The 25,751-nt window shown below is 46.8% G+C and overlaps 1 protein-coding gene across 3 annotated transcripts in view; it reads left to right on the top strand.

The window, feature by feature from the left end:
* The window catches only part of Gas7 (growth arrest specific 7), a 224,066-nt gene that overhangs the window by 97,271 nt on the left and 101,044 nt on the right, over positions 1–25,751 (top strand). The window contains exon 1 of one of the 3 annotated variants that reach the window (XM_051180356.1): positions 15,533–15,772. The exons of the other annotated variants lie outside the window; for them this stretch is intronic. Coding sequence (XP_051036313.1) covers positions 15,749–15,772 — 24 coding nt within the window. The 5' untranslated portion in view covers positions 15,533–15,748. Of the gene's footprint in view, positions 1–15,532; positions 15,773–25,751 lie in introns of those variants that run through there. 3 annotated transcript variants of the gene reach the window in all.

The following is a 25,751-nucleotide window of genomic DNA, read 5'->3' as shown; positions in this document are numbered from 1 at the left end:
ACAAACAGGTAGTTCCGGGATTTGTTGAAAAGTGTCTTTAGCTCATCCCTACTGCCAACACCCAGAAAGATCAAAGGCAAAGCATGCTAAAGGAAAGCATGCTGGGAATTTGTATTATTAAGGGAAAAAGCTATTGATTAATGCTGTGCTTAAAGATAAGTGTCCGTATTCAAAATGTCAGTGTAACCTCCTCCATAGCATAAATGGACTATAAATGCCAGGTTTGTCAAGGGAGATGGGAAATAAAACATAGGCAGTGTAACAAAATAAGGACAGTCAGGAGGGGCAGAAAATGCAGAGGGAAACATGGTAAGAAGGAAGTATGTCTTCAAGTTGGCTCTTGGGCAGCATGCCATTGAGGAAGACCTAATAGATACTGCCTTGGCACCCATATTGTGTACCTGTCCCTGCTCAAGAGCCTTATTCACTCTCCATTTGCTGTCTTTTTCTCCTGCAAGAAAGGAGACTCTTTCCCAGATCAGGCTGGGCCATTGATCTGTGTGTTCTAGGTACCTGACCCGGCAACTGTTTGAGTAAGCATGATACATGAATAAAATAAACAGATGTGCCAATAATTCCTGAAACGCTGCTCGGTGAGGCTGACCTGCCCCAAGGAGGCAGTTTAATGTTGATGGGTGAGTCAGGGATGGGGGAAGTATACGCAGCTTTGAATTCAGCTTGGAGAAGTGAGTTGGTGTGAGATGTCTCACTTACAAGTAGCTCTGAGCCCCGCAGCGTCTGCATGGCTATTACACACTCCATCAGCACATCCCTAGAGGCCATGTGCATTGGTAAAATAGCCCGTATGCTTGAAATTAGTGTTTCCCAAACATGAATGTTCTCATAGGTCACTGGATTGTACTTGTCAAACTGTAGAATCTGATGATGAAGGAGGCCGGAGAGGTCTAAATGTTACACGTTTAGGACAGGCCCGGCGGTGGCCATTCTATGGCTATGTTTTATGTAGCAGGTACAGGCTGTCATTTGTACTTAGATTTTTCTCCTGGTTTTCAGTAAGGAGAAAAAAAAAAAAGAGAGAGAGAGAATAACTTAAAATTTAAGGGTTTGTTTGTTTGTTTACTTCTTTGGTAGGGTATATATAGAATCCATCTATATGGGTTGTCCCTTGGCCTCAAACTTTATTTTAGCAATCCAGATTGTTCTGGCTCTGCCTGGGGCTACAAGGGGTGGGACTCACTCCTTAGGTGGCTGCACAGTGACCATCTCTTCCCAGTTTTCCTGTTTGTCAGGCTGAGCCACACAGCCCGTCAGGACATGTTGCATCCTGGGAAGCCCTTGTCTCTGTGATTCACATGTCATTTCTCTTTGATCTCTGACTCCGCTGTACTTTATGCACACAATCAAAATCCCATTTCCTTGTCTCATTTCAGCTCCCTTCGCCCTGTTGTCACTCTGGTCCCCAGGCAGGAATGCCACCCTTGTTTTTTTATATCAGCTACTTGTTCTGGGTACACTAGGGATGATGACACAGGTCAAAGGCTGAGACTCGCTTTTCTTCTTTTGATTGTAGTTCCCTGGTCTTAGACAGATGACGTAGAACTGGTAGGGAGTGCCTTCAGTAGCAGGGCCACAGATGCATCAATCCTGACTCCTGCATGGGAACGACTGGCAGACAACCTCTTCTATACACAGTGGCCCTGTGGAGTAGGGTGGGGTAGGGTGGGAAGCATAAGAGCAAAAGATGCTTCTACGGGGAAGTCTTGGAACTGGCCTTTCTGAGGAGGTACTTTGGTCCCGGGGCTTCATAGAAAGTTTATTTTTCACCACAGGATCCTCTTTCATGCCAGGAAAAGCTGTTATTTTGTATACCCTCGGGGCTGTGTCCAAGCCCTGATCAGAGAAACCTGTCCTGGCCCTTCACTGGCCACACCCTGCCAATGGAAGTGTTGGCTACTTCAGGGTGAGCAGAGGGAATGCAGTGTTGAGTCAGCCAGAGAAGAAAACAGGGCTGTGATGCCAGGTCCTTATTCCTTACGACCTCAATGCTGCAAAGGACCATGGGTACAGCAGGGGCTGTGTTGAGTCTGCATGTTGTTATATAGGGCCACCACCTTCCCTGATTTCCTGACCTAGCTCTATGAAGGTAATATGAACAGAGCACCGATCTTGAGTGGTCCCCATAACTGACAGCATCCTATATAGTACTGTTTAGGGTCCAATTTCTCGGGTGTAGAAATCTCATCACTTGCCCAAGGAGATGGTGGAGCCAGGAGTCCAACCCAGCTCCATTTGCTTCTTTAGCAACACAACTCAGACACCTGGTAGCCTTCTCTCCTTTGGTGTCTATGGTTTGCCGACAGGAAGTACTCAGTTTGGTGGTCTTTAATGAGAGTCTCTGGCCCAGCTGGATGCCTCCTCAGAGTTTATGGTTGAACTAGCAGGGATTCCAAATGCCAGGCTAGAGGACTGTACAGGGTGTCAAGCTGGGATGGAGAAGTGGAGATCTAGAATTAGGTCCCTGGGCCTTAGAGCAAAGGTAGAATTCTGGCTCCCATATGCTCCTCTGGTACCTTGGCTCCCATCTCCTGTTCGTTTTGCCTCTGTCTCTCTTTCCTTAATCACTTCTTAGACTCGAAGTGGAGCCAAGTGCAATGGCATTGCCACTGGCATTTTACCTCTGCAAACGTCTGACTGATGCTCTGGCAAACAGAACCGAGACCAAGGAAGCAGGATTTAGAGATGAACAACAGCAAGTTGGGTTGGGATGTGTTATAGGAAGCTGGGGCAGCTGACCCAGGTTACTGATGGGTGGTGTTAAGCAGTCCCCAGACCTGGAGAAGAAAATGAGAAGGGAGGAGCTTGGACAAGCTTGAGGGTTGGGGTTGAGCAGTAGGGCACAGGGGAAGCCAGGAATGTCCGCTAGGCTGAATGAGCCAGGCTGGACAGGATGAATAGTACCTATAGCATGTAGCATTTTTGCTCTGCCCTGATTCTTTGTTCACACTCTCTGGGAATGGAAGCTGTGGCCAAATGGACCATAGTTCCCCAAATGCCATGCTGAGACACACTTAAATGAGTACTGTAGTGTGGATCTGGAATGTTCTCTCAAGGGTCACCTGTTGAAGGTTTAGTCCCTAGTCTGTGGTTCTATGAATAGGACCTTCAGGATATGGAGCCGAGCAGAAGTTATGTCACTAGTGCATACCGTGGATGCAAATATCGAGACTCCAGCCTTCCCTTCCTCTTTTCCTAATTGGTCTCCCAACAACCATAAGTTGAGCAATTTTCTCCACCACTCCTGCCAAGATGCTATCTGCTCCACAGGACCAAAAGTAATGGGGTAAAAACCACTCAAGTCATGAGCCAAAATATGCCTTTTCCTCCCAAGTATTATGTCAGAGTGGCAGAAAGTTAACATAATTGTCTATGGGCAAGACATTCGGTCCCAACACATTCTATGGAGAGAAAGCTTTCCCTTTTGTTTTTCTCACTGTTCATGATTATGGTGAGGAGAGGGTTCTGAGTGGAGCTGGGTGAGAGAATGCCCAGCAGGTAGCAACATCTACCTAGAGTGAATATCCTTGATGGATTTTCATTGTGACCATTTTTATGATTATTGTAGGTTTCTGGCAAATGTTATTAATTTCCTATTTGAAGCTGAATATAACATTTTCTTTTCAGCGATTTTTAAAGTAAGAAAGTGAGTCCACTAAAAATATTAGAAAGAAGAAAAGCTATATTAAATTTTCTGGTAATTATAAATAGTGGTCGAAGAAAGACTGGCTCTAGGGAGTTACTGAATATGGGGGTTAAAGGTCTCTTGCAGCAGGGTCAAATGGACAAGGGTTCAAAACCATTGACAGGGTGACTTTGGACGAGTCATTTCATGCCCTTGTGCCGTGGGTGAGTCCATCATAAAACAGTGGTATTAATAGTAAATGAGCTTCTCAGGTATCAAGTATTTGGCCCAGTGCCTGACAGTCACTGTCATGGGTAGTGACAGTTAAATGAAACTCTCATCAGCATGACATACTGACCCCAAAGGCTGGAATGCCTGGGCTAACAATGGGCATAGGCCAGCCATGGACCAGGGAGCTTTGTGGGACTAAGCACTCTGTCAACAACATTCCGGAAGAGATCATCCGTCTAGCTAGCATTTGGTGTCAGGATTTTGCCACTCGGACTAGACAGCAGGGGAGGGCCATTCTGATGAGCATTCTATGATTAGGGAGCAAGAGTGGCTGGCAAAGAGGCAGGTGGGATGGCTCAGTAAGTTATGGCTATTGTTGCCATACCATGGCACATGCACCCTTCACACTAAGTGAATGAGTGAATGAATGAATGAATGAACGAGTGAGTGAGTGAGTGAGTGAGTGAGTGAGTCTTAAAAAAGAATGGCATAGCTGATCTGCTTTCTTTAGCAAACCAGTTTGCAATGTCACTCCACAGCTGTGTTTGGGAAGTTCCCACTACTTTCCAAGTGATGATGGTGGCCCATCTCTTAAACCATTCCTATACAGTGTAATTGATGCCAAATACCCGTCTTTCTCCTGAGAATCTGCAGTTTGGCTACATACTAAGCACACCGTGCCTGTAACCAATCCCCAGTAATAATCCTGGACCTTTGGCTTAGAGAAGACTGCTTGTAGGTAAGAGCACTCATTACACAAGCCTGAGGATCTGAGTTCCGATTCTCAGCACCAAAAAAAGAAGAAGAAAGCCAGGTGTGGCCACTCCCAGGTTTACAATCCCAGGTCTGTGAGAGGACAAGGCAGGAAGATCCCTGGGTCTTGCTGGCCACAGCTGAACACCAGACTTACCTAGAGACCCTGTCTCCAGGGAATAGGACAGAGGGTGAGTGATAAAGGACACACGATGTTCTTTTCTGACATCCACGTGTGTGTGTGTGTGTGTGTGTGTGTGTGTGTGTGTGTGTGTGTGTGTGTGTGTGAGCTTCCTTGGTAGATGGTGATTATGATTACACATTCTGTCACTGTCAATGCTGGAGGAATTCAGCATGCCCCATGTGACTCTACCTGGGGAGGAGGTCCCCTGGTGAGGACTCTGGAATTTGACTTTGTTTACTAAGGGTTTTGCCTCTGTCTCCATAGCCCTTCGTGGAGTTTGCTTTGTATCCTCTAGCAGAACTGTGCTTAACCAGGAGCAGAAAGATATTTGCTGAGTCTTAATGTGTTGTTCTCTTAGCGAACCATAAAACCTAGGGCTGCTCTCTGTCTTCAGATTGAGAAAGGAGACCAGAGCTGGCACTGGCAAAAGTCTTCCTAAAGCCAAACAAGGAGAGGCACCAGAAGACAGGCTCTGCTACTGAGGAGAGCCAGGCTCTCAGTAACATACAGGGTGGGGCTTGCGTTCTTGCAGTACTAGTGTGATATCACTTTGTTTCTTGCTGAGCCGGATAAACAGTTCTGGAGGCCCTCTTGGGGCTTTTCACACATGCCTTATGCCTCAACTATGACTCATACTAGAGCTCTGAAGGATAGAGAACAATCCCAAATTAGTGGCCAGGGTGAAGGCAATGTCAGAGATGCCACACCCTGGTCATTTGTTGCCTGTAACAGTGGCCACCCTCTGAGATAGTGTCAAGATTAAGGAATGTTAAAATCTGCTTCCCTCCAGGGGACCTGACTCACAGGAGGGGTGTACTTTCCCAACTGGGGTTCAGAATCCCAGCAAGGGTTTAGGAGGGTGGCAGAAGCAGAGCTGTGAGGCTGTACTGGCACACAACTGCCCTGACACAAGGACAGAACCAGGGGTGTTTACAAACACCCTGGCCTTAAGATTGGAGTCACAGTGTTCAGGTTGCACTGAGGGGGGGTGGCCTTTCTGTTCAGACTCCCCTCCAGCCAGTCAGGAGGAAGCTCAGAGAAGTGGACACTCCACTTGCTTAGTTGGAACAGTGAGGGAAACTGGAATAAAGCAGAAGACAGAGGAGACCCTGCTGACATGGGAATGGATGCTCAATTTTATCAGATCTCACTAGAACATTCTAGTAAGGATGACACAAGGACACAGAGTTAGAGAAGGAACTGTAGCATGCAGCAGTGTACGTGAGGGCAAGACAGTCATAAATGCTGTATGTCCATCTGTCCATTTACATCTTACCATGTGTATGACTATCAATAACAACATCATTGATTATTTCCATCTTCATGGGGATTGTCTATTCCAGACATTGTCCAGAGAGATCAAGTGGCTAGCTTAAGCCAGGTGTAGATCTGAACCCAGCCCTCAAGTTCAATATAGTGATTGTATGGGCTTGGTAAACTAGCAAAGTAGATTAAGGTGGCCACAGTGCCATGCTCAATGGTAGTGATGTCGTAGGCTTTAATTACTACTCTTTTTTCACGAATAGTCCTTGAAATAAATAGGAAATTACTTTAAAAAATGAACCTCTTAGGCCACCTACCGACTCATGTAGGGTTCATCTTGGTGTGTTGCAAGCCTTCTGGGTTTCTACACTTTGGGAAACCCCGGTTCACAGTCTTGCTTCTTGAGCTAGGTCTACAAAGCACAGTGGAAAGCTATCAGTCCACTTTCAGCGCCACTGCTCCCCAAAGCCATTTCTGTCCTCAGAGCATGTATTATTCTCAGGTTCTGCTCAGCTACCACACCTCATCTTCATGCAGCCAGCAGCCTGACTTCTTGTGGTTGGGGGGCATCTGATAGTGGCTTTCAGAGATCTCTCTTTTCCTAATTCCCGGAAGCGCGAATGGTTTTTGTGAAGAGGTCTTTGCAGCTATAATTACATTAAGGATCTTGAGGCTGCCCTGGGTTATCTGGGTAACCCTTCATGCAATCACAGGTGTCCTTGGTAAGGGGACTAAGGGAGATCTGAGTTCATGTGGCTGAGAAAGAGCATGCCCAGGGAGGGAAAGGCTGAAGCAGCACAGTCATAAGAGGAGTGAGCAGCTACCAGGAGGTGAGTGAGGCAAGGGCAGGCTTCTATTACTTCTTATAGACCTCCTACTCAAGTGGACTTCAAAGGAAAAGGACTCTCCAGGTTGGTGTAACGGAACATTCCTAGAGAGTTCAGCTTCAGGCAAGGCTTGATCGGGTTGCTTATCGAAAGCCGTGCACTGTGAAGTCTCTCTGCTTTTGCTTCTTTCTCTTTTTCTCCATTCTCTCTTCTGTATTGGCATGAGGTGAGTGTTCAGAGCCCCACCCAAAGCTCCAAGCTTGCTTTCTATTGTCAGAGCACCTCTTTTCCCTAACAAGTCCAACCAGAATCTAAGGATTCATTCTCGTAGGAATGTCTTAGATCATGTGCACATCTTTGAACTAGTCACTCTGACCAGGGCATGGGATCTGCTAATTAGCCAGCCTGAAATCATTTGTCCCATAAACTGTGAGCATTGAAAATGGAAACTTGGGCATCTCTGGCCAGTTGCCAGGATGTGCTGCACAGATCTGAATTGCAAGCCATTTCTGGCCCGGTGGCTGCAAAAACTTAAGGTGCCCCAGGATTCACCAGTGGTGGCTTCTATGCCACTGGATTACCCTGGGTATTCTGGAGATGCCAAGCCAAGCTCTTCCCTTCCCCAGCCTCTGGCACAGGAATCGCCCTTCATTTGTGGGGGAACCCTGCCACACAGCAACAGCTGCCATCCCACTGGGACCATCCATTTGAAAGCCTCATTTATCAAAGCATCTTTGAACTTTCTGTTGGGCTTATGTGACTCATGTTGGATATGGGGAGGGAGGCCCGTGCTGGGAAATGGGAGGAGGAAGTGTGGACCAGCACTCCCCTACAATGGGGCTTTCTTTGGCAACATCTTCCTGGGAAGTGGGAGCAACTCACTGGAGGCGCTGGAGCAACAAAGAGGCTGCTGTGGCTGGATGGGAAAATTCCAGATTTGAAAAGGCTTTCTGCCCCCTCTTCATCCCCCCCCCCCCTTCATCTCAATTGCAACTGGGCACCCTGAGCCTGGTAGTCTAAAGAAGGCCTTTGGCCAGGGAGGATGACCACTTGGCAAGAAGGTGTCATGGTGGTCAGGGAGTGAACAAGCCAAGTGAACAGAGTTTCAGGGCCAGATACATGAGGCTCAGCCTTGTTAACACCTGGGCAAGATTATGGCTCTCACAAAGTCTCTGGACCTCATGGGTCCCCATCCAGGTGTTGCTGTGTCCAGAGGTAGCCTTTGTTCCCTTATCAAAGCACAAGCAGTTTAACTTGAATCTGAGCTGGGTTTCTTGGCAAGGTGCACATGACCATAGAACCAGGATGGCTGCCTCAAGGGAGGGACTCGGATACTAAATGAGATAATGCATGGAGGTGTTTAGAGTACAAGCCTATTGTCCACCTGAAACTGCACTGAAGCCACCTGTGGGCCACTGACCTCAGGATCTGGAAGTCTCCAGCACCACCTGGCAGATACACAGCAAACACCCAGTGCCTGTGCAACAGACACCTTGGCACATATGATGTTGAATCCCAGGGTATCCCAGATGTGCCAGGCTTTCCTAGAGCCATTGTCTTCATGGTTTGGAGCAGAGATGGTGGTGGCGGCAGAGTTGCTGGGCATTTGCCACAGAGAAGTCAAATAACTGTGCCCTGCAGAGGAACAGAAGGCATGGGAGAGGATTTCAGGGACCCTCCTAGAGTGGGGATTCTTGGGGACACAGAGAGAGACAGAGTCAGAGACAGAGAAATACAGATAGAGAAGGACAGGGAGAAAGACAGAGACAGAAGTATCTCAGTGCTTCTGCGTGTCATTTGATGGGGGTGGAGGGAACATACACTTTCATCAGAATGACAAAGAAGTGGCATCAGTAGGCTCTGCCTGGCTCTTACTGTAGGGGAAACCCCATTAAACTTACATTGTGTCACCATTAGCTCCAGCTGTGAACTTGACACAACCCAGAGTCACCTGGGAAGAGTGATTCTCTGAGTTGCCTCTCTCAGATTGGCCTGTGGTCATGTCTTTGGGGGGCATTTTCTTATGATGTTGGAGGCTGCAGCTCCAACAGGCTGTAGGTAATGCCTGGGCTGTGTAATAAAGCAGTTGAGTGAGCTAGTGAACTGTGTTCCTCCGTGGTTTCTGCTTTAACCTCCTGCATCGGCTTCCCTGAAAGTCCCCCAAAAACCCTTTCCTCTTTCCCAAGTTGTTTTTGGTCAGTGTGTGACCACAACACAGAAATCAAACTAGTCACCTTTCCCAGCCCTTTCTTGGCCTGCTCTGGGAAATCCAGCCCCAGACAGAGGCACAGAAACAGTTTGCTTTTGCTGGGTAGGGAAGGCACATCCTTTCTGAGTGGTCTCCTGATACCTTCACAAGGCACAGGATGGCCTGAGAGCCCCGGTCCTGCTTTCCCAGGCTGTGTTAAAGGAGTCGCCACAAAATGGAGGACTGAACCTTCAGGATCCTGGGAGCCAGTAGGCATTGTGGGGACTGAGATCCCTAAGCTCACAAGAAATGAACACCAACAGCCTCTGGAGGCTCAGCATGACTGGAAGAGGGAAGAAAGGGAGACAGGTACTAAAGTAGGAGCAGCTCAAGCCGGCCAGTCCTGAAATTTAGTGCCTCTGGAAAGAACTAATCCAGCTGCTAAGCAAAGTTAGCCGTGTCACTGAAAGTCATTCACATGAACTTCTCATGTGTGTGTGTGTGGCTTTTGCACATCAGATGCCTTTCATGGGCTTTGCAAGTTTTATGCTGGGTGTTGTGGAGACACCAGCATTTGGTAGGCTGACATAGGCCAGCCTGGGCTTCACAGGCTATTTTAAAAGCAAGCAAACAAACAAAACAACACAAAACACCCCACAGAACCCTGGACTGGAGACATGGCTCAGTGGCTAAGAGTACTTGCCTTGAAAGCTTGGGGATGTGGGTTCAAATCCCCAGAACCCATGTTAAAAAAAAAAATCTAGGTTCTTGGCCATGTACATACCTGCAACCCTAGGAAGATTACTGGAGTTTAATCTCCACTAGTCTTAAGATTCAATGATATAACTTTTGTCAGTAAAGGCAGAAAGTGCTAGATCAACACACCCAATGTGGATTCCCCCCCCCCACAAACACAATCAAAGCAAAACAAAGTAGTTATCATATTTTATATGATCCAGGAGTGATATCCTGATCAATTACAAAATCCACTTTAAAATTCTTAACGTAGTGTTAAGCATTCCTCTTTCACTGTGGACCAAACTCTGAAAGTCTTTAAAAGTTCCAAGAGTGAGCCACAGAGACGGCTCAGCAGTCAAGAGCATTGACTGTTCTTCCAGAGGACCTGGGTTCAATTCCCAACACCCACATGGCAGCTCATAACTGTCTGTAACTCCAAGGAATCCAACACCCTCAGACCAATGCACATAAAATAAATTAAAGTTAAAAAATAAAAGGTCTAAGGGTGAGCTCTCTGGGGAATGAATTTGAGTCAGGGTCACTGGGAGCTAATTCTGGCCTTGGTGGTAGGCTGCCCCAAGTTTCTGAGCCGTGATGTGTTATAAATGGGTTAGAGTCTATCTGTGTTGATGGATTATTTGGGCTTTTTGTTGTTGTGGTTATTGAGACAGCTGATTCTAGCCTCCCAATTAACTATCCTCTTGACTCAGGCCCCTAAGTACTGAGATCACATGCATATACCACACACCCAGCTATGCTTGTATTTCTACTCCCATGGACACATGATAATCCTTGGAACTTGTGTGTAGTGAGTTACATGAAAAGACCTAATGTTGTGGGTAGAATTATAACTGCAGGTAGGCTGGTCTTGAGATAGGAGGGTATGTACCATAGACCACCCAGTTGACCCAGTATGATCATCAAGGTCTTTGCACATGGAAGAGAGATGACAGTGCTAACAGGTGTCTTTGTGTGTCTAAAGTCTAAGTAACTTATCTTTAATACTAAGGAAAATTGTAACCATAAGTCTTTGTCTTTAAGTTCCTCAAAGACCACAGAAGGATAGTATAAACTCTAGAAATGACAGAGACAATTCACTGCCTGGTCACCCAAAGTTCTTTTGTAATCTTCCATCTTTAGCCCATAGGCCATAGTGTGTCTGGCAGACTCTTTAGCAATGTAGGAAACTTTAAACTGTCTTTTTGTATTGGCAGTTTATCAGTCACTTTTTTCTGTGTTTTGCATATTGTCTCGAAGACTCTTTCATGAAGTAGGAACTCTGTAGTAATGTCCATCTTGAATCAGTAATCACTTTTTTGTGGGTCCTGCATGTCCAGTTTATATAGCATAAAGTCAAACAGTCCAGACAAGAGCAGTGTCTTGTTCAAATGGCTAGTCTTGCCATATTGGAAGCAAACTTTATAATGCATTTCTTTAATGTCCATTTTTCTTTCTGACACAGGTGGTATTGCCAGGAGCAATTGTGCCTCATTGTCAAGAAAAACCCTAAACCATTTTAAATGCCATATTCTGTAGGTCTTTGAAAGGTTTGAAGAATGCCTATCCATCTCAAATATATGTCTGTATATCTAGAAATACTAACTAACTTAACTCTAAGCTTTGACTATCATAGGTAATTATCTATAATCTGTACTACATTATACAATATGTTTCTGAATGAACTATATAAACACAATACCTAAACAAAAGGAGAAATATACACATCACAAAATTGACCTTAAATTGTATCAACAAATGAAAATCCATTACAAAACAAAGTATTCATATCTATACCATAATCCCCTTTTTACCTTTAAAAAGAATTTGGCTGTGATCATTAACCATTTATAACCAAATCCATTTAAATGAAAACAAACATTTATAAACAATATTTGGGAATTTGGGCGTCGTTCTTTCCAAACTACTTTCTGCTGACAGGGGGCGCTGTCATGGGGGATTCTGAGAAGATGGGCGCCATTTGTAACGAGTACTGTTTTTCCGCCTGCCGCCGCCGCAGCACCAGCATCAATTAACACACAGAGTCTCTGTATTTGATATTATCCTGTTGGCCAGTTACTAGTTTCTTATCGGCTAGCTCTATCTTAATTATTAACCCATTTCTGTTGATCTATGTATTTCTCTTACCGGGGAGCCGGCGGCATATTGCTTTCTCCAGACTCTCCATCTTGACTCCTCCTTCCTACTTCCTATTTCCTCCTTGTCTTCTAGTCCCTTCTATCTTTCTTTCCTATTGGCCAACAGTGCTTTATTATTAACCAGTATGAGAAACATATATAGAATGACATCTCCCATCATCTCCTCTTTTCTGTCTAAATAAAAAGAAGGGTTTTAACCTTAACATAGCAAAATATATCACATAACAGTTATCAAATAAGAATCACAGTTAACACTATTTAGTCCATTAACATTTAGCAAGATTTGAAGAAAATATTCCATCATCTATCACAGGTGTATTCTGACATGGGTGGCTTTGAAGGTAGAGGGAAGGCCCTGGCCAAGGACTGGGCACTGGGCAGCGTTCAGAAGCAGAGAAAGACAAGACAGGAAGAATGCAGTCTATGACCTTGACCTATGACCTTCACAGTAGTCGGAGACTAGAAGAGTGCTATCCCAGGGCACATCGAGACTGCTCCAGCAGCCATGGGAGCTCACCCAGCCAGCCTCACTGAGGCAATTAATAAATGTCTCCAAACAGTGCCAAATGGCAACAGGGGTGGGTGTTGGGGGAGGGGGAGAACAGCCCTGATTCAGAAATGCTAGCCGCACAGAGTGCTGTATTGTTTTCCTAGAAACAGAAAGGAAGGAGTTCACCAAGTATGATACGAGGAGATTGAGGAGAAATGGTGTCCCCACACACAGTTCAGCCAGCGCTGTAAAATGGGAAAGAGGGTGGATGCCAAGCTGACCCCCATTCCCACACCTCTGGGACTGCAACTCTATCATCAAGTTTGACATTCCTGTCTGGGCTTGTACATCTTTAGATGGAGCTAGAAAAGAAGCCAAATTGTCTTTAGCTATACTATAAAAGTGAATATATATGTAAAAAGGTCTCAATAAAACACTGAAATGTCAGTCAAGACCTCAACAAGAAAAGCCAGAGAGCAGGCAAGGTGCCCCTGGGACTGTTTGTGGGAGTCACGGGTGGAAGGGAGAGGCCAGAGAGCCCAGCCTGTGCTTCAGGCCACCAAGCCTGGGCTCTGAGCCAGGCACATAGCCCCTGGTTTCTTGGGCCCAACCCTGTGCTGTAATTTTGTTTATTTCGTTGGATATGAAATCCATATGGTTCTGATTTCTCCCTTGTAGCCATCATCTTGCTGTGGCTTTGGAGCCAACAACCACGCAAAACGCCTTTGAATTTGTTCTGGGGAAGGTGGGAAGCTGTGCTCTTCCAGGCTTCAGGAGGTAACCACAAGGCTCACGTTCAGTTTCAGGGACCTCTCCAGGAGTTCAGGGAGGGAGGAAATTGGGTGAAGTTGGTGCTGATCCTGGTGAAGGACCCCGGAGGTTGGGTCTGATTGGGGGGAGCCCTGCTAGATGTGCAGTAGATCTGAATAGTCAAGGGCTCCCTTTGGGGGTCTCAGCGTAGGTCATAGGCATACTTAGTGCAAACATCCCTGTATCCCCTGCTTCTTCATGGTGGTCACATGAGAACTATAGGCTTGGCTCTCTGGTGTTGGGCAGCAGCTGGCCATATCTGGAGGAAGCTAAAGGTGGGCGCAGGGCTGGATTGAGAAAAGGAAGGTACAGAGAGCAAGGCAGGTGTGTAGAGCAAGCAGACTTGATGGGCTTGTCTAGTCGGTTCCAGATGTTGTACCAAGGTCAGTGGTTCCCATCAGCCAGCATGCACTTGAGCCATGTGCCCCAAAGGTTATATAGACATAGGCTCCACCTGGAAGTCTCTGCTTTAGGAAGTCTGGGTGGCTCCAGAGCCTGCACCTTTCTAACAGATTGCCAGGGGAGATGCTATTACAACTGCCACTGCTGGTCCAGAATGGAAAACAATACTGGGGACAAATATAAACAGAGGTTGCCTTCATGCTTAGGCATGAAGACCCCTTGTTTGAGCTGAATGCTCTTGGCCATCAACTCTGATTCTTTTAGTCCCAAGTTACTATATTTTTCCCAGTTATTATATAGTAGAAGTGACATTTTGGCATACAGTTCTATGAATTTTAACGCTTATAGATACATATAGCAACCCCAACAGTCAGTTTGCAGAAATTCAATTGTTTCCAAAACGTTCCTCCTGTGTGTTCCAGGCCAGCCTGGTCTACATAACAAGTTCCAAGCCAGCCAAGACTACATAGTGAGATCCTGTCTTGGAACATTTTTTCTTTCTTTCTGCATGGCTTTTTCTTTCGTACCTTCCCCCACCCAAACCCCTGGCGCCTTCTCCATCCTCGGGCTTTGTCTGAGAATGTCCCATGAATATAATAGCAAACTATGTATCCTTTGACCCCAGCTTCCTAGCATGTGATGTCTGTGTTCTGTCAGCTTGAGGCCTGAGGTGAGGTATTGCACCATGGTGAGGAGGGATTGTTGGAGACAAGCAGCTCACCTCAAAGCTGAGATTCAAAACAGAAAGGACTGGGCTGCTGTGTGTGTCTCACTGTCTCCTTCTAGGACAGTGACCAGAACAGCTCCCATGAGTCTCTACTTCTTAAAATGTCTATCACTTCCCAGTAGTTAGGAGACCAAACCCCCAACACTCTGGGCTTTGGGTGATGTTTAAGGGACAAACTCTAGTCACTGCGCTGAAGATTTGTGAATCAGACCTTGTGTGCACACTTGTTTTCATTCCTCATCGGTAAATCCCTGAGAGTGGGTTTGGGAGTCTGATGGCAAGTATCTGCTTAGCATGTCGAGAAGCTGCCACTTTGCCCTCAAGGTGGGGGTACCCACACCCTCCGCCATGCTTGAGAGTTCCCAGTACTCTGCAACACGCAACCTCACTGCACTTGAAACTGACAGGCTTCCTTTTCAAGCCTTCCCAGTTCACACAAGTTCAGAATGAGTTTCCAAAAGGCCCAGAGACAGTCCAAGACCTGGAAACTGTGCTCATTCTCGGTGGTTGGGTGGCTTAAATGCAGGGAGTTTATCCCATGCACCACATGCTAAATCTAGGAACCAGGAGCTTCTATGCTAGGCAGAGGTGTGTGTGTGGTGGTGGTGGTTGTGGGGCTCAGCTGTATTCAAGAGGAATATTAAACAAGGGGGAAAGATAAACATCCTAGGGGTAGAAGCTTCCAGACTGTTCCCCTGTATCACATACCCACACACACTTAGTAGTGTAAACTGGAGGTTCCAGTAGGTGAACTTGTCAAATGTCTTTCAGCTGGAAGGTGACCTCTTGACTCTAAGTCAGGCAGTGGCAAGAGGGCATCTTTGTTTCTAGAGGCATTCTTGTAATAACACACAGGCTGCTTCCCCATGGAACCTAATGGAATGAGTATTTACGGTCTGACAAACCTGAGCAGGATATTCACACAGGCCTGGCTACCTGGCCTTAGGTCCAACCCCTGGCCGAGGGAGCTGGTTTTAGGAAGGAACCTGTGCAGTCAGGGAGGCCTCAGCTGAAACCAGAGTGGGTGACTTAATTTAATGGAGGAGTTTCCTAAGAACAGAGTCCTCCCCTGGAGACCGTCCCACCCAGCTCAAGGGAAGGAGCCCAGCTGTCCTGGAAGGCTGTGGACATGCTTTTCCGATTGCAGAATACTTCTCTTTCATTTTGAATATCATTTGTTTGGTTGCCACGGCAACGTCAAGGCTCTATTTTAATGCTAACCTGCGTGGTTGCAACTTTCTATATATAAATGCTGCTTTGCACAGTGAATTAGCTGATGCCACGGGGAAGAAGTGGATGTGAGGACTGTGGCAGAAAATGACCAGCCTGTCAGATTTGTATGAGGACCAACTGCAGGGCTAAGGTGAGTGCAGACCCTGACACTTTGGTTATCTTTTACGCAGATGCCTGAGACAAGGAGGGACAGGTCAGGCTGTTGATTGGACAAGTCATACAGACAGGGAAGGCTCTCTTGAATAGCCTTTGGGTTAGGGGTGGACACAGCTTTGGAGGGACTTTGGTGACTCTTTGCTTTCTATGGTCCCCATGACTTTAGGAAGTCTGGGTTGTATGGTGACCAAGGTCCCAAAAAGAAAAGGAAGCCACTTGATAGAATAGGTGTCTGAGAAGGAGGTGCTTGAGGATTTTGTGGACTTACCTCAATGCTCCAATTTGATCTTTCTTACTTGGTTTTGATTTTTCCTTCTGTTCCATCATGTGACCAGTCTCTGTAGAGGCTCTAACTGATGTGGCAGAGTTCTCAGAGGAAGCCTGGAAAGGTCTTTGGGAATCAACTGGTATCATTCTCCCATTTGAGATAACAGAGAGGTGACATGTTCTGGCGGAGGTCACACAACAAGTGGAGCGGGAAAATAGGAGTTCCATATGGACCTTTGGAGTGTCGGGTGTGACATTGTACACTTTCTGCTGTGAGGCCAGGGCAGCAGATTGAGGACACACATCAGTCACAGGAGCTGCAAAAGGGACACACAATCTGTGTTTGAGTTGGACAAAAGTAACGGACACGCGATTATATAATGAGATCCAGGAGACAGCTCTGGGAAAAGGCATAAAGTTCAAGTGCAGAAAACTTGTATTTATATGGACTCAAGCTCTTTCTACCCATGGGACAATTGTGCTAGTTTTCCTGAGACTTCATTCCCCTCGGGACTCTCAGAGGATGGTGAACATCTTCCCAGAGCCTTGCAGGGAGTTGGGGTTGAGATGATCCCACAGAGGACATATTTGGAACACAATGGGGATGTGACATGTCTGAGGACAGCATGCTTTGCCAAGTACAAGTATCCACAGGTGTCAGGCTGCAGTTCTGTTCTCCAATAGTTGGGAAAGGGTGAGCTAGTATTGGAGGATATTGGCCAAGCCAGAGTTCTCCTTGAATTTCATTTCTTAGTGTGGTGTAACATACAGTACAACCATATTTTTAGAATATCACATTTTGGTGTCCTCTCCTATAATATCAGACATACTGCCAATATTTTAAGGGTATATCTCTGTAGACCCTGTTCTTTCTAATGTTTGTGTGAAGTTTGGTCCCACTATTTTACCCAGGATGCTCTTGAACTCCCGGACTTCAGTTATCTATCTTCCTGCCTCAGCCTACTGAATAGCTAGAAGAACTACAGGTGCATGCTACTGCACCCTGCAATCAATCTGTCTCTGTCTCCCTTCTCCTATTCCCTCCCTTCCTTTCTGACAGTGTCTTAAAAAAAAAAAGCCCAGACTGGAATCACCAATCCTTCTGTTTCTTCCTTCCAAGTGCTGGTCACAGGCCTGACATAGTCACTACCTACCCCACCTAGCTCTAAAGGAAAAGGTTCCACGGCAAAATGAGATTGCATCTGGAGATCACTGTATCTTGAACCTTGAGTCCCAAGCCACACACTGCATGCAGTCAGTGTTGAGCATGAGAAACAAAATGTCTCAGTGCCTAAGCATACCAAGGGTCGGTGTATATAACAAAAGTTTGGGAGATGCTGCTCTCATGTGGAGTGGTGATCAAATGAGCCCAGGCTCCCTCCAAAATGGCTGTGGATTCCCATTTCCAGTGAAGCTCCGGCTCCTCAGGAGGGAGAAGGGCAGGCTTCCGTGGGGTCAGTGTACAGAACCATTTGGAGAAGCCCACGTAGAATCATAGACAGTTGGGAAGTGGGCTGGTCTGGCCACAGGGATGAGCTGTTTCCTTCTCTCTGAAGATAACACCTGTAGTGCCCAGGCCCCCAAGTCTGCTCCAACTAACAGGGCAAAAACATCTGTGGCCCAAGCCCAGGAGACCTCTGTCACTGCCACTCTCTGCCCCAGGGCACTGTGCCCCTGAGACCTGCAGGAGTGAATTCCTCATACTTCCTGGGAGACTCCAATCCCACCCTCCTCCCACCAGACTCCATGTCTGCTACTGGCTTTCTTTTGCTCAACATACTTCTCTCAGGTCGCTATGACGACTGTGTCATCTCTCCATACACCTGCCCTCAGCCAGGCTTCTAAGCCAGGCTCAAATCCTTAACCTATTTGGTCATCTTCACACACCTGCCTCTCTGCACATTCTCTTCAGCTGATGGGTGAGGAGCCAAGGAGGACAGATTTTCCAGGGTCTCTTCTGTCCAAGAAAATGTTTCTGTGCTTCCCATAGAGGAAAGTATAGTACAGGCTGGGGAGCAGGGCTCTAGGGGTGGGCAGGGAGGTTGTGCAGTTCTTGGAAAGTGTACACAGATAGCCTAGAAGCCAGCATTCAGCTGCACCCACTAGGATCAGTGGTAAGATGCCCTGGCCAGCTAACTGGGCAGGCTGGGTAGATCTGCCTGGCAGCCTGGAGAAGTGACATTCATCTCTTTAAAACCAAATGACAGGCTATGCAGGTAGCCAACAGAGAAAACCAGCAGTCACAGATGGTGGTCAATGGGTAAAATCAAGTGCAGGACAGTGAGATTTGTGATTTTGTCATAATTTTGTTTATGTTTATCCACATACCCCCCCCACACACATACATGGTTTCATTTAAATTCTTTTTAGTTGGTTATCAACATCTTATAGTCAGCACATTTCAAGGACAAAATTCAGGTTCCAAGTTTTCTCACAAAAATGAGAAGCTGTGGTTACACCCAGCCTGCTGTCCAGTGGGGCTCTGATGGCTCTCCAGTGTGTCCCAGTTCCCACCCACCTCTGCTGATCACCATCCCTGAGGCCAGTAAGCAGTCATTATTATTTCACTTGGGTAGGGATCTGTGTGTGAAAAATTCTCCGCAGTCTATTCCTGCCAGGTGTGGTGGTGCATACCCATAATACCAGCATTTAGGGTTGTGTCCTTTAGTGCCACTGCCCTCTTGGAGGCCAGAAGAGGGTGTCAGATCCCAAGGAGCTGGAGTTACAAATCTTTGTGAGGTGCTTAACATGGGTGCCAGGAATGGAGTGCAAACCCTCTGTAAGAGCGGTCTATGCTCTTGACCAATGAGCCACCTGTCAAGCCCCTTAGTCCCTTTTTGGATGACCGTCAACTATCCAACACTTCCATCTGTAGATTCATTGATGCAATGCTGATAGATGTCCTAGTCTGTTTTGTGTCATTCTAATACAAAACCCCAGACTCAGTAACTTACAAAAACTAGACATTTATTTGATAGATAGTTGTAGAGTTAGAGAAGCCGGAAACCATAGTGGCAACATTTGGTTGAGGGACTTCTTGGGGTGTCATCCCATAGTAGAAAGCAGAAAGGCAATATAGTCTAAGAAAGTGACATGCAAGAAGGGGCCAGACTGGTTTTGTTTACACCACTCCTGAGATAGCAACACTCACCTACCTATGAAGGCAGGACCCTAATTCTTAGGGATGTATTCCAACCTAAAAAGCAAGCAAGATTGGTACCTTCAGCTGACCTTTAGAGAAAGTCACTTGGCTTCCTTCCCTTGGGGCCAGACATATGTGGCCCTAGCAACAGAGCCAGGGAATTGAGTCTCATTCTAAGGGACTTGGTGGGCTGCTCAAACTTATGGAGAATAACCAGGCATTAGAGGAGCTGGAGATCTTTAGATGAAAATATGCTACCAGTATTTTTCATTTTTTTTTTTTTTGGTTTTGTTTTGTTTTTTGTTTTGTTTTATTTGAGACAGGGTTTCTCTATGTGTAGCCCTAACTGTTCTCCTGCCTCTGCCTCCAGAGTGCTAGAATGAAAGGCAGGCATGTGCCACCACCATCAGGTTCTTTATAACATCTAGGCAAGGGCCAGCCACGTGCTGATTTCAAATCTCCTGCTGGTAACTCAGATGTCTTTTCACAATGACTTGATCACTTCTAGCTGCCTTGCTCTCTAAGGGCTTTGATTGACAGTCTAGGTGAGCCCTTCCCAAATGGATTACTTGGAGAATTGACCCAAGACCCTTGAGACTTCATTTCCCAGGCTCCAGCCAAGCCACCTTGTCTCCTTGGCCTATTTCACGTCTTTGTGCTCTGGGGTACTGGGTTGGGGGTTAGGTGTGTAAGAGCCCTCCCATTGTGAAGCAGACTGGTACATGGGCAGTGCTGTCTTCGCCCTCTAGTCTCTTCCAGTCTTTGTTTCTCTCTACTTTTGCGCTTGGTGCATTGGTCATTCCAGAAAAGGAGATGCTCACATTGCCAGATATGCTGACAAGTGCTGCTCAGAGTCTGGAAAGAACCCTACTTGACTCCTGACCCCACACATACACACAGTGTTTCATGTAATCCAGGCTGGCCTCAAACTCACTGTTAACCAAGGATCCACCTGAACTCCTTGGTCCTTCTGCCTTTACCTCCTGCATGCTGGGACTGTAGACATGTATCCCCATGGCCAGTTTATGAGTTCTGGAAATTGAAACTAGGTCTTCATGTATGCTAGGCAGACATCCTGTCAACTGAGCTCCATCTCTGGCTCATGCATTACGTACATCTGTGTCCTGAGACAGATTTGAATAGAATACTCTCCTTGTACTAGGAAGTAACAGATGAGTACTTATCCCAAGCCACTCAAACCAAAGAAGCAATGGGTGGAGAAGTTAAGCACGATGGCGTACACCTCCCAGGAGATAGTCCCTTTCTAGGCTCCCAGAATTCAACATAGAGGGGAGGAGGCTCCCATGATTAGAGGGTTAGTGTGGGAGCCTAGTGGGAGCTGCCTTGGTCTCTTGCCTTGGCCAATGAGTAGGAGCTGCCTGCTAGAGCTCCCAGCTCTGTCAGAGCCCAAACATAACTGTGGCAGCAACTCAGCACTCAGTGGCCTCCTCCTGGGAAACATTTCACCCTGGATGCTGGTAGGAGCTCTAGGTTGTAGAAATGCATATGCTGTGATTGTGCTACTTACCTATTTAACAATCCACTTCCCCCTGTGGCTACTACATTCCTCCCCAGTTAACCAGCCTCCTTACTCACAATCAGCATCACCTTCCCTGGGTCAAATGGATAATGAGAGGGCTGGCTGCCTGGCTTCCTCTACAAACTGGAGTATTTACCTTGGGAGGCAGCAGAGGTTTAAGTACATGGACTCAGGGGCAGCCTAGGGTGAGAAGGAATCAGTACTAGGCTTAGAGGCAGAAACATCAGGTTCAAACCATGCTATGAATTGAAAATAAGAATTCCCCCAAGGTTTCTTGTAGGAATCAAATAAGCTAGTGTATCAGCTTCCTGGCCCCCAACATTGTGCAGCACCTAAGACAACAAACACATCAGATCTCATGGCAAAACACAGGCAGTTGGAACTGACTGAAGGTATCCAATGGGCAGGAAATGGGGGGGGGGGGCATGGGTCCCTGTGTCTCCCTATCAAATTCTTTTGAGGTAAGTGCCTAGAGTTAAAAAGCAAAGGCTGCATGGCTCATCTCAAGAAGGGTGGCAGGGCCTTGCACAATGGTCTGTAACTCTTGTTGGAGGTCCAGAAACAGTGGAGCACACCTTGTGCTGGAAGTCTCTGTGTCTTCCGGCTCTCTTGTCTGTGTAGAGCTTTGAGTCTTAGCCATAGGGAAATGTTCAGATGAGGATTTGCAAAAGAAAAATCAAGCCATCTCAGCTTTCTGGATAGTCCTATGACTACGAGACTCTCAGGTGGCAATGGTCCTCTGAATCCTGCACTTGTCACTCCCGTGTTCTCCCTCCTGCTCCTTTGGTCAGCCTGGGTCAGTGTCAGGGAGGTTAGATAGTGCTGTTCTGGGGAGTTCCAAGCAGCCTGTTGGGAAGGCTCAGGTGGCCTCAGGGAGTGAACATCTATGCCCTCAGCTGATGGAAAGCAATCCAAAGCAAATTCATTTCTACCAGCTTTTCTACCCTCTGACTGTAAGATAGACTCACTGTAGTCCAGGCTAGCCCCAGACTCACTGCAGCAGGGTCTACCTGTTTTACATAGAGAAGTGGTTTTCCAACCCATTGTGACCACTTGAATGTGATTTGAACCTAGCATGTGCTCTTTCTGGCACTGGCTGGAGACCTGAAGCTGAGTTTGGGTTTGGGACAGGCAGATGTCTGAGGCCCTGTGAGTGGTCTGTGGGGATTTCTGCTTGCCTGGTACTCCTGTCCCCATCCCAGTGCAGTCACGAACATCTCGTGCTGGAAATCTCTGTAGGATGTTCTTTCCAGAAGCCTGGAATCTTCCAGGCCTTCTTGTTTGGCTGGAGCATTGCATTTTAGGGGTAGGCAGGGAAGACAGAAAGAAGATGATTTGCCAAAGGGAAAATCAAGTGGGTTCATGACATCACTCTGTGTTCACAGATGTTTCCTCCCTGGGCCTCTTCCTCCACAGGGCGCATCGGCCACAAATAAATGGGAAGTAGCTGTCAGTGTCATCTCTCCCCAAGGAATGCTAAAGTCCTAAGCCAGGCTTTGGCTGCTGCTGCACTGTCTGACTACAGTTCATTCTGTAGCCTCAATGGTTGTATTGGAATGTTTACATCAAGTTAGGGCAGCTGCAGAGCTAGGAGGCTTTGTGCTCATTCCTTGTCTCCAGCCCTCAACTTCCCCATCTGTAAAATGGCAAGATGGACTCAAGTGATCATTGAAGCACTGCCTCCCACTGCCACAATCTGGGTCTGAGATGGATCTCTTGAGAGAGGATGGAGAGTCGAAGGTCAGGCTTTATCCCTGAGGTGGAAAGTCTGCCACACGGTACAGCTGGCTATCTACACAGGGCAAGAAATGACTCACACTTGAGTGGAGACTTCCCCATTGGCACTTTCCTGAGGTAGATTTGTCTCTCAGTGCCTGTAGGCTAAGTGGGTGGTGTCTTCCCTTGCATGCCCAAGACAAGCCTTCCTGTTTCTGTCATATGTGAGACGTTAGCACAGCGTGCTTGGGTACATCTGTGATTACAGAATTTTGAGAAAGAGGGTCGCATCTGCAGCTTGTTAAACAGAACAACACATGCATATATTTATGTCGCAATATAATATAACTTTTAATATGTTTAAGGACGACCTTGATTCATGATTCTTTTGTCTGTACCTCCTGGGCACTGGGATTACAGGTGTGTGCCACCATAGAACATTTAAGTGGTACTGGAGTTATAACTCGCCGCGCTGGCTAGGCAGGTGCACTACCGATTGAGCCACACTCCTAGTCCCTTTAATTCTTTTGTTTGTTCCTTGCATTTTTTGAGACAACAGAGCTTCTGAACTCACAATGTAGCTGAAGATGACTCTGGGCTTTTAATCCTCTTGCCTCTACCCCCTGAGTCCCTGTAGACATGTGCCACCCCGCCCAGTTCCAAATTTCGTATTTTGATATCAATACTTTCCCATTGCTCCACCAACATGGATCTGAGCGAGCAGGTTCCCATTGCAAGCCGCAACTCATGCACTTCCATCCTTTGATCTCAGCTGTGTTTTTCCATTCCAACTTTCTGTTCCTCTCTCAGAGGTCACGACTTCCGTCAGTTTCCCAAGTTTCTTCTAAATTATTTTCTGAGATGTGTTCTTCCTTTCAGTGAGGCATTTCCTCATGGGAGTCACCTCTCCCACCATCCCAGCCTCCTCCTTTCCCCTCATTCTTATAGCCCTGGGCTAGCCGATAGCACACTTGCGCCATGTACCCTCCATGGGGATTCCTATTGACCTCTGCATTTTTCACTTGCGGGAAGGTTGTCTGCTTTTCTAGGGACTAATCCATGGTTTCTCTCTCTCTCTCTCTCTCTCTCTCTCTCTCTCTCTCTCTCTCTCTCTGTCTCTCCCAGTTCAGTTCCCAATTTCAATTTCACAGTAGCTTTCAGAGCTGGTGAGCAACCTGCCAGAGCCGCCCCCATCTCCCTGTCTTCAATGGTGGGCATAGAGGGAAGGGTAAGGCCTTGATACATGTATGCCCAAAGAAGGATCAGACCACTGCCAGTCCTGTCCCTCAAGCCAGAGTAGGGACTGGTGAAGGGAAAGGATGCATCTCTACTGGAAGCCGGTGGCGAAGGCGCATGCTGTTTCCCACAGCCTATCTCTTGCTCTGGAAGACATCTTTCTCCATTCTTCTGCTGAAATTGTAGTCCCTGTGCGGTTTTCCTAATTGTCTTTGTCTCTTCCAAAATTGAGTAAGTGTTTCCTTCTTTCTTTTCTTTCTTTTACTAACTCAGTAGTGAGTCAGTGGCAAGTTGACTGGTGTCCCCAGAGCAGCTTCCAGCACCCTTATTATGGGGCTCATTTGCCTTTCCCTTCACTGCCTTTTACTTCCCCATAATGAGTCAGGGAATCCAGGTTTGGTTTTCTAAGATTACAAAAGCAGCCCGAGACCATTTTCTGGATGTGTCAGGCTGCTTTTTCTACACAACCTGTGTGTTTCCTAATGTGCACTGAGCTTAAAATGAAGGATCCACAGGTAATTTTAGAGCACATTGAGATGACAGCCTTTAAGCTGTGTTCATTTTCATGTATGATAGAAAAAAGAAAAACCACCAAATCATACCTGTGACTTCTTAGATGTTGTTACTTAAACCCAGGCTTAATTTAAGTTGGCTGTTAGTTCAAAAATTTTGAGTAGGCCAGGGTTATGGCTCAGTAGTGGAGTGCTTATTTAACATGTACATGGCCTTAGATTCCATGCCCAGCACTGCTTTAAAAAAAAAAAAAAAAAAAAAAAAAAAAAAAACAGTGTTGCTATGGCTGTGACAGTTTATAACAGCAGACTAAGAATGACTGAACCTGGGAGACACTGAGTGGGAAACCCTTTAGAATCATGGGGACCTAACTCAGGCAGTCAGTCTTGTTTGGTAGCATTTTCCTTTGTCTACTGAGCCATCTCTTCAGCTATCAGAGGGTTTTTAAAACTGAACATCATTTCTGATAGGTTCACTCAATATTGGGAATCTTGTGGTGTGGATGCATGGAACCTTCTATATGCTGCATGCAGGAGCTTGGCTGTCTGTCCCTCCACCCCTGCCCTGCACACATCCTTAGACCTGGAGCCTGCCACTCCCTGTAGCTGTGTTCTCTCTCTCTGTACAATGGCAGCTCATCTTAGTGTCTTCTCTTCGAGCTCAGGACTTGCCAGCTCCTCCTGGGCCTCAGATCAGTCCCTAGTCCGTCCTCCTTTTCAAGATAAGCAGGGATCACACCCTCTGGGTACCAGGGAGTGTGTTCTTAGACAAGAAGGATAAATTGTGGCATGCTGGAATGCCTTCTTTGTTTTATGTGTGAGACACTGTTAGAACTGAAGTACAGTAAGTCCCCTGTGTAGTCCAGAGCACTGGGCTTTGGGTGAGGAGAGAGGAAGATGGGATGGGGACCTGGTTCTTGCCTCTAAAAGTCTTGGAGAAGGGCTTGGGGGACAGTGTCCACCAATAGAGGGGACAGGGGAGGAGGACTTAAATTCAGAGAGCATGGGTCACGAGAGGATTTGTTCTTCTGTCTCAGGTTCAGCTCCCCCATCTTTCCTTATGAACCCTGAATCTGCTTATCAGATTTGGCCACTCTCTCTCCACATGCCACCAACACCAAGTGTCAAGGGCCAGTCTGACCTCCACTGCTCCACTGGAACACGACAGCCTTCAAGTTCTTGCAATACACTTTGCACTTGGATCTAGGGCCAACAAACTCTACACCTCACCCTTAAACTGGTTCCCATCCCAGCTTGGATCCCTGGGTTCCGGTTCTGGCTTTTCCCGTTCTCCTTGGAACCCGCTTCACTTTCTCCAACTACCCTCATCCCATTGGACTCCTTGTTCTTCTTACATCATGTCCCTGGCACTTGGGTTAAGCCCTTCCTTTTTATCCCCGCTGTGGGGCAAATTCTTTATCTTCTCAGAAGCCTCCCTTCATCCTCCCAGCCCACAGGGATCCTGCCCTCCCTGCATTCTGAAAGCACTTATTGTCTCCAGACTTAGCCGTTTGGCATGGCTACAGTCTGTCTTGAAAGC

The sequence above is a fragment of the Phodopus roborovskii genome, unplaced genomic scaffold (assembly GCF_943737965.1).
Source record: "Phodopus roborovskii unplaced genomic scaffold, PHOROB, whole genome shotgun sequence".
NCBI lineage: Eukaryota > Metazoa > Chordata > Mammalia > Rodentia > Cricetidae > Phodopus > Phodopus roborovskii.
Note: the sequence above shows the minus strand (reverse complement) of the source record. Positions and strands in the feature narration are given on the sequence as shown.